This window comes from Astyanax mexicanus, chromosome 15 (genome assembly GCF_023375975.1).
Source record: "Astyanax mexicanus isolate ESR-SI-001 chromosome 15, AstMex3_surface, whole genome shotgun sequence".
NCBI lineage: Eukaryota > Metazoa > Chordata > Actinopteri > Characiformes > Acestrorhamphidae > Astyanax > Astyanax mexicanus.
In genome coordinates this window covers 11915422-11934488 of record NC_064422.1, presented here as the reverse complement: position 1 = coordinate 11934488, position 19067 = coordinate 11915422, and the positions used below count along the sequence as shown (strand labels likewise).

At 36.7% G+C, this 19067-nt stretch overlaps 1 protein-coding gene and 3 non-coding genes across 18 annotated transcripts in view; 1 reads left to right on the top strand and 3 right to left on the bottom strand.

Annotated features, from left to right (window-relative positions):
- Positions 1–14473, top strand: part of jakmip3 (Janus kinase and microtubule interacting protein 3) — a 61887-nt gene extending 47414 nt beyond the window's left edge. For 7 of the 15 annotated variants that reach the window (XM_022669110.2, XM_022669109.2, XM_022669111.2 and 4 more), the window contains 15 exons: positions 3057–3128; positions 3679–3795; positions 3934–4062; positions 5736–5819; positions 7584–7646; positions 7735–7833; positions 8162–8260; positions 9444–9503; positions 9610–9675; positions 9774–9842; positions 10901–10978; positions 11173–11379; positions 11729–11794; positions 12659–12700; positions 13785–14473. In XM_022669110.2, the coding sequence (XP_022524831.2) occupies positions 3057–3128; positions 3679–3795; positions 3934–4062; positions 5736–5819; positions 7584–7646; positions 7735–7833; positions 8162–8260; positions 9444–9503; positions 9610–9675; positions 9774–9842; positions 10901–10978; positions 11173–11379; positions 11729–11794; positions 12659–12700; positions 13785–13820 (1287 nt within the window). In that variant the 3' untranslated portion in view covers positions 13821–14473. Of the gene's footprint in view, positions 1–3056; positions 3129–3678; positions 3796–3933; positions 4063–5735; positions 5820–7583; positions 7647–7734; positions 7834–8161; positions 8261–9443; positions 9504–9609; positions 9676–9773; positions 9843–10900; positions 10979–11172; positions 11380–11728; positions 11795–12627; positions 12701–13784 lie in introns of all 15 variants that reach the window. The other 8 variants (XM_049464449.1, XM_022669115.2, XM_049464451.1 and 5 more) reach the window with 3 other exon arrangements.
- Positions 14474–17158: 2685 nt separating this feature from the next.
- On the bottom strand, positions 17159–17230 carry trnaq-cug (transfer RNA glutamine (anticodon CUG)). The gene has a single exon. It is a non-coding gene; the product is annotated as a tRNA-Gln (tRNA).
- Positions 17231–17487: 257 nt separating this feature from the next.
- Positions 17488–17559, bottom strand: trnaq-cug (transfer RNA glutamine (anticodon CUG)). Its single transcript has one exon. It is a non-coding gene; the product is annotated as a tRNA-Gln (tRNA).
- Positions 17560–17795: 236 nt separating this feature from the next.
- Positions 17796–17867, bottom strand: trnaq-uug (transfer RNA glutamine (anticodon UUG)). Its single transcript has one exon. It is a non-coding gene; the product is annotated as a tRNA-Gln (tRNA).
- Positions 17868–19067: the final 1200 nt, after the last annotated feature.

Below are 19067 nucleotides of genomic sequence, written 5' to 3'. Positions count from 1 at the left end.
TAATGCTGTTTGTTCAATTTAAGTTTTGCCAAGTGGAGCTGTTGAATGATTAATCATCATTATGCAGAAATCTCATCAATGTTTCAGAACTTCTGCATAATTCAATCATTACGATTTAAAACGGTGTCAATGAATGTGATTCAGTGTGAAGTTATGCTTTCTGGAGCAACTTACCAAGTTCACAGTGGTGGATGATAGGAATTATACTACAGTTAGTTCTTTACTCACAAGCACCCACCAGCAGCAGCATTAGCTTAGCACAGGCTAGCCCCTAGCCATGGCTCGCTCGCCCACAGCCCGCAGTGCTGGCTAGCCGGAACGGCAACCAGCCAGGCTATGCTAAGCTAATGCTGAGGTAATGCAAGCTTAGCTAAACTAACCACAGTCCTGCAGGCACAGCAATTTTGATTTCAAGATAACATTGGTGGGGTTGGTGGAACTATTTTTTTGGCACAGTCCGTACTAAAGCATATTCATTATTCAAATTTTTTGAGGGTCTTTTATTTTATTTATTAATTTAAAAAGAAAAAAACTGTTGAATAAAAGCAATAGAACCCTCAAGGTCGTGTTTTATCACGAATAACATCACGGCTCGTGCCTACAACCAAATCACACGTAGTTATATCTTTATTATTACAAAAATAATATCTTACCCCCTGTGCAAGGCACATTGCGATGCTTGTTGCTATCAGAGATCACCAGCAGTCTATTTTCATGGTTCTTTTTTGATTAAAACAGCTAAACACATTAAATATATGGCAAATCAAAAAATAAAATACATTTTAAAATGTTGCCAAAGGGCAAAAATGTATTGTTTTTCAATTAGGACACCTCATGAAGCCTTCCTCTTTTTTAAACATATAAAAACATAGATAATCAATGTTCATTTGAACTTTATTAAGAGATTTAACTTCTCATTCAATTGATTTTGATTGTTTTTATGTCTTTATTTCATATATTTTCTACATATATTAAATTCTACATTCTACATTTTCTACAATGATGCTAAATACATGAATGCAAATAAGGTTCACATATGGAATTATGTAGTTATAGGTATACGACTTTATCACAATACAATTAATTGGAGTCAGTTTCATAGAATTTAACAATCAATATTCCTCACCACAGCTTTAATATATTAATCTATTTTTTTAATTATCTATCTATTTAAGTATAGCGCCACCACTTGAAGTAATGTTGCAGTAACTTTTTTTTTTTACCACGCTGTGCGTGCTCTCAGTGTCTGCTGTGTTTATCCAAGTTTCATGCATAGTATCGGAAACAGGAACCAATTTTTTTTTGTAGTTGGTATTGAATTTCGATACGCAGCCTGACTCCTGTATCGTGATTTGTATCGTATCGCCAAGTTCTTGCCAATAAACTGCAACAGTACACAGCAGTCAAGGCTCGTGTAGTTTAGTTGTGCCATGTTTAGATCTGCAGTGTTTCAGTGCTTCAGTCCCTCAGAGGAAACGTCCTGAATCTGGGTCACACTTCAGCACGGCTGTAATCAGTACACAGACCTTCAGATTTAACCTCAGATCCGTCTTTGCAGGGGAGAGCGGTATCTGTCTACAGATCTTTCACTCTAAAAAACAGAGGTACGATATGAGTACTTTTTTGTACTCAAAGGTACACTCTTCATAATTGTACCATCAAAGGTACAATATTGGTCTTTACAGGGTCAGATTTGTTCCCTCTGAAGTACAAAGTCATTTCTAACAGCAATAAGTACAAATTTGTACCATTTAACCAGCCATAAGGTACATTCAGTATTGTGTATCACTGTACTGATAAACAATATATATTTTATTTGCACATTTTTTATTTGAAAGCCAGACAATTTTGGATCATCAAGTTTTTGAGCCATATTCAGTTGATGATAATGTTTATAGCCTTTATAATCTTTACTGGTGCAAAAACCATGGGTACAAAAAAGGACTTTCACTGAAAGGTACTTTTTTGTACCTCAATATAAGGTACAGCCCCAGCGACAAGCTTTGTACCCTTTTAGGTACAAATCTGTACTTATATTTCTTAGAGTGTTCAGCACTTCCTTTACAAGAATTTTAGAACATTTTTTAATTATAAACCGCCTTTAACTCCGCATGTTGTATAAAATGTTAAAATGTTGGTTTTATTTATCCTGTTTTATTCACACAATTCCAACATATCAACCCAAAATATATCCTCAGTAATTAATTCACTACAGGAGAAGAAAATGAAGTGTGAACGCTGTAAGCCTCCTTTATTTTCTCTAAGGATGAATCACATTTGCATCATTAATGTTCAGATGTTAAACGGCAAAAAGTCACACTACATATCTATTATTTTATTATTTCAAAACTCTTTTATTTCTTTTTGGTATCTGTATTTAGTGGTTATCTTTCTATTTGGATTTTGGCATTAGACACATTAAATAAAGGGCAAATCTAAATATAAAATACATTTTAAAATGTAAAAATAAAAAAAAGGGCAAAAAAAAGGTACTGTTTAATTTGTTTTTAGACATAATGCATTTTATATTTTTGAACATATTTAAACATAGATATGCAATATTAATTTGAACACTATTAAGTAAGTTAAGAGATGTATCTTTTTTTTATTTATTTTATTTATTTTTTTACATTGTAGATTAATATTAAAGACAATTAAGAACAACAATAAAGGTCCACATATGGAATTACGTAGTTATACTTATACGCCATTATCATGATACGATTTATTGGCTTCAGTTTCATAGCATTTAACTCAATCAAGCTTTACTTTATTCATTTAATTATAGCACCACTATTTGAAGTAATATAGTAGTAATTTTAGTAAGTCAAATTTGGGGTTTTAGGGAGTTTATAGTGTTTCGATAAAATATCAATATTTAACGGCACAAATCGATAATAAAGCAGAAGCAAAAACAATACAAAACATATTGCAATATTATTTTTTTATAATATAAGAAAAAATCAACATGGACCAGATAAAATTAGTTACTTAGATATTCTGAATATTGATTAAATGTCTGTTGAATGTCTGATTTGGCATATTTTATATTCTAGGAGAGGGACATGCTGCTGAGGTACAGGAGGCAAGACCCCATCCGCAGGAGGAGAAGCTTCAAGGCTTGTAAGGTACCAAAGCCTGTCCTGTAATTCAGATTTGCACATACAGTTCTGAAAAAAATAAGAGAGCATGGTGAGTTTCTTTGATTTTATCAAATTGAAAACCTCTGGAATATAATCAAGAGGAAGATGGATGATCACAAGCCATCAAACCACCAAACTGAACTGCTTGAATTTTTGCACCAGGATTAAAGCAGCATAAAGTTATCCAAAAGCAGTGTGTAAGACTGGTGGAGGAGGAGAACATGATGCCAAGATGCATGAAAAAATCAGGGTTATTCCACCAAATATTGATTTCTGAACTCAAACTTAAAACTTTATGAATATGAACTTGTTTTTTGCTTTGCATTATTTTTTATTTGTAATTTGGGAGAAATGTTGTCTGTAGTTTATAGAATAAAACAACAATGTTCATTTTCCTCAAACATAAACCTATAAATAGCAAAATCAGAGAAACTGATTCAGAAACTGAAGTGCTCTCCTCATTTTTGTTTTCCAGAGTTGTATTTTAACACACTAAACTGCATCTATGTGATTTTTCTTCCTCTGTTATCTGCAGCCGGTGGTTGAGACGTTTTATGGTTATGATGAAGAAGGCTCTATAGACTCAGATGGCTCATCCATATCCTACCACACAGACCGAACGCCCTGCACACCAGACGATGATCTAGAGGAGGTGGGAGCGTCTGAGTGAAGGCCTCTGTGCGGTGATTGTGTGTGTGTGTGTGTGTGTGTGTGTGTGTGTGTGTGTGTGTGTGTGTGTGTGTTAGTGTGTGTGTTTGTTCACTCTCTCTGATATGGTGTGTGTGTGTAGGGAATGCTGAAAGAAGAGACGGAGCTGAGGTTTCGTCAGCTGACGATGGAGTACCAGGCTCTGCAGCGTGCCTACGCTCTGCTTCAGGAACAGGTCGGAGGAACCTTCGATGCTGAAAAAGAAGTCAAGGTGAATATATTTAATATCTGATAAAGTCAGTTAGCCTAAACCAGAGACTGTAAAAAAAGATGGACGCCGTGTCGCCGTTCCCATTCATTCAGAGAAAATAAAGCCAAAATCTTCCTCCATGTTGGCGATCCTGAAACCCGAGTCTGTAGAGCGCAGTAGAGACCAGAGGAGGGAGAAAGACTGTGGAGAGACAGCCTACTCATTTAAATAACCCCGCCCCTGAGGGCTGCCTCGAGGTCACAGGCTGCAGAGCGGAGCGGAGCGGAGCTGACGGTCTGTTATGGGTCCCACCCATAACCAGCTCTTTTTACAATAACCACACCATTTTTGAATAGAGCTGAATAACGTTTTTAAAAACGAATTCTGTGGAGATATAAAAAATTACAATATAAGCAGAGGTTACACTAGCTGCTGCATTTATATAATGGAGGTAGAATTACAGTATATTGGAAAAAAAACGTGATTGAAAGTTGTTCTGTTTTGCCTGTTTTGAAACCTATGGGGATGAGTGGGGTTACACAGCTTTCTGCAACCGAACAGCAGAGGGCGCCCGACCTGTGGTGGCTTCACTTTTGAGAGACGATGCTCTGTCCAGTTATACACAGTCTATGGCTTAAATAGTTATAAATGCCCTACACTGCCTCTTGCCATTCTTATAATTCTTTAAACAAGTCTTTAAAACTTCGTGTCTGTCTGAAAGGTGCACCGTCAGGTTGAAAGTGTTGCTCTTTTGGTCCGCACAAGTTTAAAACATCTTTTAAACGCAGGCCAGTTTGGATGTGTTCATGGGTTTTCCCCACACTGTCAGATTTATATGATAAACAAAGCTGTTTTTGTAACAAAAAAAGTGCTCCGGTGATCCGGTATAACGCTGCTTTAGTCCTCTTGCTCATCTCATGAATATTCATACATGCAAACATATCACCTCTGATTGGCTAACAGCACTGCGACACCAGGAGGCAGCGAGACGGACAAGAGTTAGAAACGTTTTAAAATAAAGACTAAATGTTTAAACTTTAACAACATTTAAGTCTTTGCAGTGTCATATATGTTACTTTACAACATGTGTAATAATGCTCTACTAAGTGCAGTTCAAATCCACCGGAGATCCTATTTAAACCTATAGTTACTCACACACAGAGGTGGGTAGTCCAGGTCCAAGGGTAGATTTTTACTTTTAACTAATGTAAACAGAACTGTTCTAAACATCTAAACACCTACCTATCTGAATTGTACTTGGCTGGTGGTGTTTTTCCTCCATAGACTAATTCTAATCATTAGTTTCTTAGCTCTGAATTACTGGGTAAAGCATATAAACACTGATGTGTTATTCGCACAAATAACACAGGAATGAACTGCCATGCTGTTCCTAGGGCTGTTAGTTATCTCCTATCTAATGAGAAATACTCTAAATTGCTTAGAAAACGTGGATACTGTGTAAGTATGTATGTATCTATGTGCATGAGTGTGTGCTGGGTCAGCTCCTCAGTGTTAGATAATGGACCAGTGCTTGAGGTGGACGGTGGTTTCCTGTTGAGAGTACGCTGTGTGTGCCGTTTCTCTCCGGCAACATGATTGTAAAGCTTCCTTGGGTTTCTAGAAAGATGCTATATACGTTTAACTTCATTCATTAAGTAGCTAAATGCTTTTATTCCATTGTTTCTCCCACACAGACCCGAGAGCAGTTACAGTTGGAGCTGAATCGTTACCAGACCAGAATAGCGGATCTGGAGCGTGTGCTGAGTCAGCAAGGACAGGTAGCCCTGCGGCATCCCTACACACACACACACTGCTCACACTCAGCAGATGGATGCTATGGTCTCTTCCCATCAAGAGGAGACTTCATCATCAGCATCTGCTCTGAAGATCTGATGAATTTCCCCACAAGCAGCAAGACTCAGGACTTACACACACTCTCACACACTCACACACTCTCACACACTCTCACACTCTCACAAATAGCCCACCAAGCAGCCGCCACACAGATTACTGCCATAGAAAGCTCTAAAACTCCATTAAGAGGAGCAGTGGTAGTGTTTCAGCCCTCAGAGATAATCTGCTGTTAAATTGCTCAGGGATTCTCAGCCCTCTTACCTCAAAACCACAGTGTATGAGCGAGTGTATGAATTTGTGGGAAACACTCAGTGTGTGTGTGTGTGTGTGTGTGTGTGTGTATGTGTGTGTGAGTAGAAGTAAAGTCCACTGACCTGCAGCTAGTCTTCAGTCTAGTCTTGTTCTTCCTGCAGTTTTGATTTATTAGAGTTTAAGAGCACAAGAGGAACTCTTTAGAAATTAGATTAGATAGATTTTTTAGATAGACTTCTTCTTCTTCTTGTTTTTCTTGGAAAAACAAACGTTTACTGTATTTTTTGCACTACAAGAAGCACCAGATTATAAGGTGCATTATATTCGAACGAGCACTGGATATAAATCTACACAAATTTCTCTCCTGAAAACTGTTTATTTGGGTGAATTAAGCGCTTCTGTTTATCTACAGGAAGCTCAGATTTCTAGATTTCCACTAAAAACCTAATGCTAATGCTGCTCCAGCATTGTTAGCCAGGGTTAGCAGCAGGGTACAGGCCGATAAACTCCTCTATGAATGGTGAAAAAGAGCTAACTAGCGCTTGGCGCAGATAGTGAGTAATGCTAATGCTGCTCCAGCATTGTTAGCCAGGGGTTAGCAGCAGGCTACAGGCCGATAATACTCACCTCTGTACTGCAAAAGAGCTGGTGCTTAGTGAAGTTAGCAGCTAATGCTAATACTGCTACAGATTCCATTCTCAGTGCCAGTGGAGTGGCTTTACTGCTCCTTAATACCTGACTGGTAGAATTCATACATAAGGAGCACTGGATTATAAGGTGCACTGTCGATTTTTGGGAAAATTAAAGGATTTTAAGTGCATCTTATAGAGTAAAAAATACGGTACTGTCATTTTGTTCTCTTTTTGTAAATTAGCCTAAAACTAGGGATGTCCCAATCACATTATTGTTAGTGTTTATACTGTTTTCACATTCATACACATTATTCTTAATGTAATATATTTATTAGGGCTGCCCAAATAAATGCATGCAGTTAATCGGTAAACAGAGCTTGGTGATGCTTTAGCAGTTTTTTTTAGAGATATAAAACAGCAGTTTAAGTTCAGAAGGCAGATTACATTTTATTTATGTTTAAGTTAATGCTCTCTTTTTCTCTCTCTCTCTCTCTCTCTCTCTCTCTCTCTCTCTCTCTCTCACACACACTCACGTGCTCATGCACAAACGTTTCCTCTTTTCAAGCTGTAAAGTGTGGAATATGGAGCTACACTAGTGTTTATTTTCTCAATTAAAACCCTTAGATAAACTCAATAACTAAGAACATGACAATATTCTAGTTTAAAATGCATAAAAACTACCCTGAGACACCACTAATATAACTTTTCCTTAACCCAATTCAGTTTAATCAGAAAGAGCATTATTCATATCTCTCACCTTTATAGTGATTAAAGATTCCCATTCTGTTCCCTTCTTTCTTTCAGGATGTGAAGTGGATAGAAGACAAGCAGGCCTTATACCAGCGGAATCAGGAACTAGTGGAGAAAGTGTGCATCCTAAGAATTAATTCAGATTAAAATGTACAGCTGACGTGTGGCACAATTCTGAATGTGATTTTCTGTATTTGTTTGACAGCTAAAACACATGGAGACGGAGGAGGTTCGCTTAAAACTGGAGATTCAGGACGCAAAAGACCAAAACGAGCTGCTGGAGTTTCGCATTTTGGAGCTGGAAGTAAGTTTGAGTTGTTTACACATATTCTATCTTGGCAGCGGAAAACACAGGTACACTACTGACTGATTTAACCCTGCCAACAGTCAACAACCTTAGCTACACAGGTGCAAAGTGTGCTCAGCTCCTTTTCACCATTGTTTCAATAGCAAAGACTATCAAAGCTTATCAACTCACCCATAGATAACTAAAATAGGGCCCTCAATCTCTTTAACAGACATGATTCTTCTTGAGATTGGTTACAAAAACCCTTTGAAGCTCTTTTATTTTTAAGTGCTTGGTCAGACACACAGAATCTCTGACTGATATTCTTATTTTTCTCCTTTTGTAGGAAAGAGAACGAAGATCTCCAGGCATGAACTTCCAGAATATCCACTTTATAGAGGGCATGAGCCCCCTGCAGGTGTACTGTGAAGCAGAGGGTGTCACCGTGAGTTCAGATTAACATAACGTTATGGTTCTTTATGCAGAATTCATGCCGGATAAAGAAGAAAATATTTTTTATTGGTTGCATGGTTTCTGGAGAGCAGTGAATGGTTTGCAGGATTTTGTCCAATGGGAATGAATTGGGTGCAAATGCAACTGTGATACAAATACACCTATGGAACCAAAACATCAATGTGGGGTACCACAGCACTCACCTGGCAACACCCGAGGAACCACCTGAGACAACGTAGCATATACTTAGCATATACCATAGTATTCCTGCATAACAACCACCTAGTAAAACTCTTTCAACCACTGCATGAAACACCATCTAGCACCTACCTAGCAATACCATAGCAACCACTTAGTAACAATGTAGCAGCCATCTATAATAACATTGTAGCAAGTACTTAGGATTGTACCGTAGCAAAATTGCAACCACTTTGTAGCAGCCATAGCAATGACCTGTGATAGCATAGCAACCAACTAGTAACAATTTGCCAATGCCATAGCAGCCACCTGTGATGTGAGCCACCATAGCAAGTACTTTGGATATCTTGGCAATACCATAGAAACAAGCTAGTCAACGTTGGAATCACCTGGAATGCCATATCAGCCACTTTGTAACAGCCATAGCAACCTGTAATACCATAGCAACTGCCTAAAACACCACAACAACCAACTAGTATCAAATTGCCAATGCCGTAGCAGCCACCTGTGATGTGAGCCACCATAGCAAGTACTTTGGATATCTTAGCAGTAACATAGCGAAAAGCTAGTCAACATTGGAACCACCTGGAATACCATAGAAACCACCCAGTAACAACCACCTGCAATGTCATAGCAACCAGCTATCAATAGTATAGTATTTTAAATTAAATTTTAAATTAAATAACCAATGACGTTATTTTTTCATTATATAAAAATAGCAGCAGAAGATTGCAGAAAGGTCCAGGTTTCAAATCTAGAACTTAAAATTCAGTAATAAACATTTATAAAACTAATAATTGCTTATCCTTCTAAATCTACTGTTACTGTTAATCCTATCTGACTGCATTCATTTCTGTATATTTATAGTACTGTTGTCTGTTTTTACTGGTTTAAAATGAGATAAATGTGTTAGATTTGTGAATAACACATTTTTATCTTCGAAAAATTGTTGCGTAATTCTAAATCCCACGTTTCAGGACATCATCATCACAGACCTGATGAAAAAGCTGGACATTCTGGGGGATAACGCCGTAAGTGTATGTTCATTTCGTACGTAGACGTGTGTGTGTATTTATCCCACTGGTTGTTGTACAGATATTTCTGTACCTTATTTGATTTTTTGGCTTAATTTCTTTAATGTAGAATCTCAGCAATGAGGAGCAGGTGGCCATCATTCACGCCAGGACAGTGCTGACTCTGTCAGAAAAGGTACTGTACTTGTTCCTTTCCTTTATAATGTTTTTGTTTTTTTGTTTTTTTAGTTATTTTTCATAGTTTAACTGAACTGATCTGGTCTTTTTTCTCAGTGGCTGGAGCAAGTTGAGGTGACCAAATCGGTCATACAGCAGAAAATGATGGACATTGAGAGCGAGAAGGTAAAAATCTGTACTTTCTTTTAAATAAAAAATAGCTCTTTGCTATATTACACCACGTCGGCCGTCTATTTTAACGCTATCTTGTGCCCTCACTGTTAAAATAGCGTCAGAGTTTAGGAATAAATCTACACTGATGGGCGTGGTGGTCTGGAAGTGGTCTATATTGGCCGCAGGAAATACAGGAGCTCCACTGACTGATTAAAACCCTGACAACAGTCAACAGTAAGCTGTCAATACCTATATTAGTTATTCAGCAGCGCCACAGAGCTCAAACCTGAATTTTTACGCAACAATAAACAGAATAAAGAATAAAATAACATTGCTGTTCCTTTAAATGAGCTGCTTGTATATCTTCACAGTGTAAACGAACAGATCAGTATCTGAGTTTCCTCTGCTGAGATGCGCAAAAGAAGCGCCGCACTGTAAAGATACGAACACGCCAAAGTCAGAGCTCACCCGACTCTTAAAGGGAATGGCAAGTAATACACTGATTGGATTATTTAATGTTGTAACGCCCAAAACACACCCATATTTAATTATTAATTAAGAGAATTAGTACATCTTCAAAAAATAACATTTCCTGCCTTCTCACCACAAAATTCAGTATCATAAATTTTCAAAGTAACATACAAACAAACCTGATACATTTTGGAAAAATGTCTTGTAAAGAAAATAAAAGAGTAGTGCAGCAGCAAGACAACCCACATGGATCTGGAAGCACAGAAACGCTGAAACATTAAAATAGCAATCCGGAAAAGTCTGGTAAAGCAATTGTAAATATTTTAAAATACATAGAAATAAATAAATACAAAACTGGATAAATAAACAGACAGGGAAACTAGAATAAAGACCTACAACCTGACAGATGTTAAAACACACACAAGAACCTACTTGGGAACACAGAAACAAAGAGGCTAGATATACACGTAGTAAGTAAACAGGAAAGAGGAAACACCTGAGCACAGGTAACGAGGGGGCGGAGCTACAAATTTACACTGTGTTCTTATTTTAGTTGATATTCTGAAGAGTTGTACAGATGGATATGTTCTAATGTGCAGGAGCTCTTCAGTAAACAGAAGGGATATCTGGATGAAGAGCTGGACTACAGGAAACAGTCGATGGATCAGGCCAATAAGGTAAACGGATCACAGTCTCAGATCCATTTTTACCTGATTAAACCGTGTGTTAATTAAACACAACGTTTTATTAAACGTTAAAGTAGAATATTAGTCTACTTCTTTTTGTGCTTTTGTGCCCTCTGGTGGCATGATTTAATCCACACCCCACCCACCCATCTCTCTCTCTCTCTCTCTCTCTCTCTCTCTCTCAGCGTATCCTGGAGCTGGAGGCGATGTTGTTTGATGCACTGCAGCAGGAGGAGGCGGGTGCTAAGGTGTCCAATCTGCTCTCTGAGGAGGATCGTGATTCGCTGAGGCGAGCCGTGGACCAGTGGAAGAGGCAGGTCCTCAGCGAATTGCGGGAGAGAGATTCTCAGATACTCAGAGAGAGGATGGAGATGCTACAGCACTCACAACAGGTAATTATAGTGCATCCTGTGTAATAATAGTGCGCTGAGGTCAGCAGATATCTGATATGGTCATTAGTACTGCAGTACCAGTGTACTGTAGCTGTTGTTCAAAAATGTGTATCTTAACATAGCGATTTTTCAGGTGAAGAAAAACTTTTAGTGATCAGAATGCAGAAAAGATTATCTATTTTAACACAATATATAAACAAATGCAACATTTACATTATGTGAAAAAGTTTACAAGGATTTGCAGGGCATTCAGTTATAATAACCTTTATAATAAATACGGCACATAAAGAGTAAGAGGTCTTGATTTATTGATTTATTTCATAATTTTAAACTCTTATTTCCTCCACAGAGAGTAAAAGAGCTGGAAGAATGGATCGAAGCACAGAAACGACAGATAAAGGAGTTAGAAGAAAAGGTGTGTGTATATGAGAGGATTTGTTTTCAAATTACACACACACACACACACATCTATATATATATATATATATATATATATATATATATATATACAGCTCTGAAAAAAATGAAGACAGCACTTCAGTTTCTGAATCAGTTTCTCTGATTTTGCTATTTATAGGTTTATGTTTGAGTAAAATGAACATTGTTGTTTTATTCTATAAACTACAGAAAACATTTCTCACAAATTACAAATAAAATATTCTCATTTAGAACATTTATTTACAGAAAATGAGAAATGATGCAGAGTTTTCAGATCTCAAATAATGCAAATAAACAAACAAGTTTAAATTCATAAAGTTTGATGAGTTCAGAAATCAATATTTGGTGGAATAACCCTGATGATTTTTAATCACAGTGTTTTTCATGCATATTGGCATCATGTTCTACTCCTCCACCAGTCTTACACACTGCTTTTGGATAACTTTATGCTGCTTTACTCCTGGTGCAAAAATTCAAGCAGTTCATTTTGGTGGTTTGATGGTTTGTGATCATCCATCTTCCACTTGATTATATTCCAGTGGTTTTCGATTTGGTAAAGTCAAAGAAAATCATTTTTAAGTGGAGCTGTATATATATATATATATATATATATTTATATACATACAGTATATTCACAGACATGTACACTCATTGTATCTCTATTTTTAACAGTTTAAAGTAATTTTAACAAGGTCTGTTTAAAAGAACCTGTTCTCTATCTGACTTTCTTTCTTTCCTAAATGACTCTTCTATCTCTCTTTCTCTCTTTCTTGTCTGTTCTGTTCTTCCATTTTCCGTTTCCATGTTTAGTTTTTATTTTTATTTTTGTTCTTTTCTTTAGCCTTCATTCTTTGGTCCTAACTCTTCCAACACGCCGGAGATTGTAAGTAGCAATGCTGCGAGGGGCAGCACACACACACACACACACACACACACACACAGAAGAACCATTTTTGACTCATTTTGGAGATATGCGATGCCCGATAGCAGAATTAACCTGTAAATTTTGTAATTAAACTACAATTTAAATTATTAAAAAGTAGTGATTTTCTATTACTTTGTTAATCAACATTTAGATTTAAAAAGCTCTAATCATGGGAGTCTAGTATTCTAATGTGATATGAAATTTTTACTAGTAATGTCCTGATCACATTTTTTTCCCAGTTTGATACTTTGGCTATAAAGTTAAAATGTCATCGCTTAAGATGTTTTTAATATGTTTTTAAATTATTTAAACAAAATTTAAATCAAAACTTACAATTTTAGCATAAAATAAACAAGTACTTAATTGCTATATAAACGATTTCCATTTAAATATGCTTAAATATTGTTAAATAAACAATTTAAAAAAATGTCAAAACCCCAGCAACAAATATGTGATTAATCATAATTCAGAATAGATCATGATTTATTACTGATCATAACAGTAATAATAGTGTACAATAATAATAATAGATTTAGACTAGACTTTTTTTTGCTGTATTATAATAGCTCAGGCCAGTTTTGATGCTTTTAAAATGAGAATGTTGTAGTTTGTTCAATTGAGAGCTTTAATGGGGGAAATAAATAAACGGGGGTAGTGTATCTGCATATACTGCATTAATTTTACGAATTCATTCTTGCTGATGGCAAGCTGAATGACCGGGATTCAAACAGCGATCTCCTGATCATAGTGGCAGCGCTTATGCCACTCTGTGCCAATTAACGTTACATTTTCTGATAAATCAATGATATCAGGGATGTTTTTATTTAGTTTAGTTTTATTATTAGTTGGGTAAATCATCCCTTTTTTAATAATTAAAAAAAAACTGTTGGGTAGCCTTCCTGGGAATAAAATGGGATAAAATTATATATAAAAATTATTATACAGATTGATTTAGGTCGCTTTAGTTGTTTAGTTGTTTTAGTTGTTTTTACCCACTTCCTGTTTTTTTCTCTGTATTAATTGAATGTGTTTGCTGTGTTAGTCGACAGGTTTCCAGACTGTTTTCTGCCTTCTGTAAGAGAGGAGAACAGAGGAGAGGACAGGTCTGAGATCAGCTCGGAGGGATTTCAGAAGAAGGCCAGTGATCTTCTGCTGTTCTCACAGCCTCAACTCTCAACTCTAGCTTCTCCTCGGGACCTAAAGCTACGGGATTATGGTGCTCTCTCTCTCTCTCTCTCTCTCTCTCTGTCTGTCTCTCTGTCTCTCTGACTGTCTCTCTCTCTCTCCAGTGGACTAAACTGTTTTTATCCTGCTGATCTGAACTTTGCTCCATGTGACCTCTTCTTGCGTGTGGATTTTAAGGAGTCTTAAATTGAGGCACTGTCTCTCTTTTCCCTGCTAAGCAGGTGGTGCTGGACGCTGCTTCCCTTTGGAAGCCTTGTTGAACGAGAGATGTTACGACGTTACGGTGAAACACACCCCCCTCAGTCCCCTCACTGTTTACACTCACTCTGCTCTGGTGATCCATCAGTGCACCCCCTGCCTGGTGAAGCCAGAAACCCTCTTCCGGTACTCTCTTAGACACACACACACACACACATGAAGCATAACTAATGGAACAGAAAGCCAAAACCCTCGGGTTATGATATATTTGATTTTTGTAATGTAAAAAGAAAAACATATTTCAAATTATTTCAAATAAATTTCTCAACAGAGAACTGCAAACCTGAACAGATGTTGGATTTTGTTTATTCTGATTATTATATTCTACACTGCCTGGTCAAAAAATAAAAAAAGTCTTCACCTGTATTTAAGATGTAAGTAAGTAAATGATGTGGGGAGGGTTGATGCTGCAGTTGGTCTGCAGGTTTAGGTTTAGGTTCAGCAACAGTATGTGCTGAAAGAATGAGGTCAGCTGACTCTACTTGAATATACTGAATAATATAGACCAGCTTATTCCATAAATCAATGGATTGATGATTTTTTTTCTTCCCTGATTCATGGTGCTGGAATTGTGAAAGAGTTCAGGGTTCAGGAAGCATGGATCATTTTATTATTATTTTCACACATGGATTGAGAGAGAGAGAGAGTTCACCACAGAGTCCAGACAAGACAAGGCAAGTTTATTTATATAGCACCTTTTATACTGTCATGGCTGGACAGGACTCAGACACGCGCTGATGCAGATAAAACGTGACTTTATTAAATAAAGGGGCAGACAAAATAAGGATAGTCAGACAAAAATATATCAACAGGGGCGAACAACAGCAAGAGAGATATAACATACCAGAGTAGAAAACAGTCCAGAGGTCAAACACAGGCAGGCAACATCAGAGATGGTAAATAAAGCAAGGTCAAAAACGAGAGATACAAAACTAGGCAACTGAAACGCGTTGAATGAGGAAAAACCATCAATACTCCGTCCCAGAATGGGGCTTTTTTTATTGAATGAACAGCAGACATAAACTAGAATTACTGATAGCCAATATCAGTCCACGGATTTACTGAAGAATATTCATAGTTAGTCTAGATAACAAGCATTTGTACAGAAACTCTGTAATGACAATAATAAATGTGTAATATAAACTATAGTTCTATCTATACATTTTAATTCTCATGGAGTATCTTACTTTCTATTCTATCTATCTTACTATCTACAATGTATTATCACTGTTAGAAGTAGAATTAATTATATTTGCATAATAAGAGGTTACTTTGACCCGGGATCTGTATTTTTTAATTATAAGGAGCAACTTTTCCAAACATTACAGCAGGGTATTTTGGGTCGCGTTATTTTCACATTATCGTTTGCATGGTTGTATAAAAACATTATTTTCTAAAGGTATAAACAGATTATTAATCTTATGGATCAAATGACAAAAAAAATCTGTTTTTGAAAAAAGCACATGGGCCGTGTCATAATCGAAAACGGTTTGGAAATACATTTATTAATGGGAAAGAGGTTACAGTTTGAGCAGCACAACTCACAGCTTCTGAAATTTTATTCCAACTAACTGCAGAATAATGTCTGAAAGATGTAGAGACCTTAACCTCATTGAGAATCTTTGGGATGTGCTGGATGGAGAAGAGAGGCTTTGAGCAGTGGTCAGACTCTACCATCATCAATGCTGCTGCAAGGTCTTGGTGACAAATTAATAAATTAATGCAGCACTGGATTAAATACATTTTGTGACGTTGCAGAAGATTATTGAAACAATGTCACAGTGAATGCATAATGCAGCAATCAAAGATAAAGGTGGTTCAACCAAATATTAGAGTGTGTCAGGCAGTGTATAAGAGAATATATATAAAAAAATGTGGTGTACTAAAGCAATGTTTCCAGCAGAGGGCAGCACATCTCTAGCACATATACTGTACATCTGATACACCCACCATTTATTCATCTCATTCTCACAAGGACAGTTTCCATATTGCTCATTTGGTTGATCTTGAATTAAAGCATCGTCCCTCAGTATGTCATTAATTTGTTCATTTAAACATATTTAATCTCCATTTTTTCCATTTGCCACAGAAAGTTTTGTGGTGCAGCTGTTTACTCTGTCTCACTTTTCACACTAACACTAATGCTGCACCTCTAGACAGCTGAACATGCTTAGAGGAGAACACTGCTAAGATCACTGTCCCTCTCTGGAACCAATCATTTTAAACTACATACAGCTTTGGAAAAAAATAAGAGAGCACTTAAAAATTATGAGTTTCTTTTATTTTTTTATTGAAAACCTCTGGAATATAATCAAGAGGAAGATGGATGATCACAAGCCATCAAACCACCAAACTGAACTGCTTGAATTTTTGCACCAGGAGTGAAGCAGCATAAAGTTATCCAAAAGCAGTGTGTAAGACTGGTGGAGGAGAACATGATGCCAAGATGCATGCATTAAAACTGTGATTAAAAACCTTCAGGGTTATTCCACCAAATATTGATTTCTGAACACTTAAAACTTTATAACCTTTTAACATTTTTTTTGTGATTTCAGACATTTCTCATTTTCTGTAAATAAATGCTCTAAATTACAATATTTTTATGTGGAATTTGGGAGAAATGTTGTCTGTAGTCAGTGGCACAAAAAGGGGGTATATGCAGTGTATGCGATGCATAGGAGTGCTGCACTAGAGGGGGCGCCAAATCGATGCGGAAAAAAATATTTCTAGTCGGCATTTTCTGTAAGAGCTGTTTGTTCATGTATGATAATACACAGGGGCGTCGCCTGGCCTGGGCTTCCATGGCTTTAGCCCCGAATACATTTCCAGTAGAGTACTAACCATTACACCATGGAACCAGATGGAAGATCACAGTGGTCTGCTGGTCTGTCGGTCTGGTATTATGCTGAATATAAACTATGATTATATCTTATTCATCAAACAGAAACCTTGTGTGGCCTAAGAAGCATAATAAGGTCCCACCGAGATTCGAACTCGGATCGCTGGATTCAGAGTCCAGAGTGATTACCATTACCCCATGGGACCGGAAATGCCTTTACACCAAAGTTGTAGAAAAGAGCTGATCTCCCTCTCCTAAATATACAGAAAATAAGCATAATCAGAAACATAAAATAATAACATAATACCATTAATAAACTAAAATTAAGCTAATTAAATTATGTTAACATAATACTATACGCTATATCTGCTGGAGGAATCGCCATTTATCTACTTCTCCTTAACATTATCTCAGATTGCTTCATCTGCAAGTCTTCCTAATGTGTGGCCTAAGAAGCATAATTAGGTCTCACCGAGATTCGAACTCGGATCGCTGGATTCAGAGTCCAGAGTGATTACCATTATACCATGGGACCAGAAATGCCTTTACCACAAAGTTGTAGAAAAGAGCTGATCTCCCTCTCCTAAATATACAGAAAATAAGCATAATCAGAAACATAAAGTAATAACAAAATACCATTAATAAACTAAAATTAAGCTAATTAAATTATGTTAACATAATACTATACGCTATATCTGCTGGAGGAATCGCCATTTATCTGCTTCTCCATCTGCGAGTCTTCCTAATGTGTGGCATAAAAAACACATAATTAGGTCCCACCAAGAATCGAACTCGGGTCACTGGAGTCAAAGTCCAGAGTGATTACCATTACATCATGGGACCGCAAATACCCTTATAAAAAGGTTGTAGAAAAGAGCTGATCTCCCTCTCCTAAATATACAGAAAATAAGCTTGGCTTATTAGAACAATAACTTAGTTGTATTTGTTCCTTAATTATTAATTTTTCATTATATCAATCAAACAACCCCATAGAACAGTTTTAAAAAGTGAAGATTCAGAATCAGTCTAGACTGCTTCCTCTAAAGTCAGTAACATTCTTCTCTAAGTCTCTATTTTTTTTACCAAGAAAAGAAAAGACATCAAAATAACAGCGTCTCTCTCAGTTTCAGCACACACTGAAGATCCCAAACCCTTTCCTGTCTGCTCAGATTTACCTCTGAGAGTGAAGGAGCAGAAGAGAGGATGGAGGGAGGAGTGGAGGAGGAGTGCAGGAGGAATATAGGTCTCCGCCTGTGGCTTCACGTCTCTACAACTGTGTCAGTGGCTTCCAGCTGTGAGAGCGTTCACTCTCTCGCAGGCTTACTGTGCCATCTATGAGGGAAATTCCTCAGCCTACATTAGTGTGTGTGTGTGTGTGTGTGTGTGTGTGTGTGTGGTGAAATAGTAGTGGAAGGTACTGTGAAGAAAGAGAACAGAAAGCAGCACCAGAAAAAAAAACACAATAAAAGAAAAGTCACATACTCTGTTTTTTTTTACTTGTATTAATAGTAGTAGTTATAATAGTAATATTAGTAGTGTTAGTAGTAGTGGTGATAATTATAAATAGTTATATCAGTAGCAGTATTATCATAGTATTCATAGTAGTATTCATCATTATTAGTAATACTAAATTATTAGTTGTACTAGTAATAGTTGTCATATTATTGGAATTAGTGACAGTATTTGTAGTAGTAATATTATTAGCAATTGCATTGCTAGTAGTAGTTGTAGTATTCATATTAGTAGAAGTAGTAGTAGTCTTTGTATTAATTGTATTTTTTTTTTTGTGGTAGTAGTATGAATGGTAGTATTTTATATTAGTAGAAGTATCAGTAGTTGTCATTAGTGGTATTAGTAGCAGTAGTAGTATTAGAATTAATGGCATTTAGTGGCAGTATTCATATTAGTAGAAGTAGGGGAAGTGTTAGTATAAGGAGCTAAGCAAGTTGTAGTTGTTATTATTGGTATTAGTAGTAGTATAACTAGTAATTGCATTATTATTACTAGTTTTATTAGTAGTGGTAGTGTTACTATGAGCAGCAT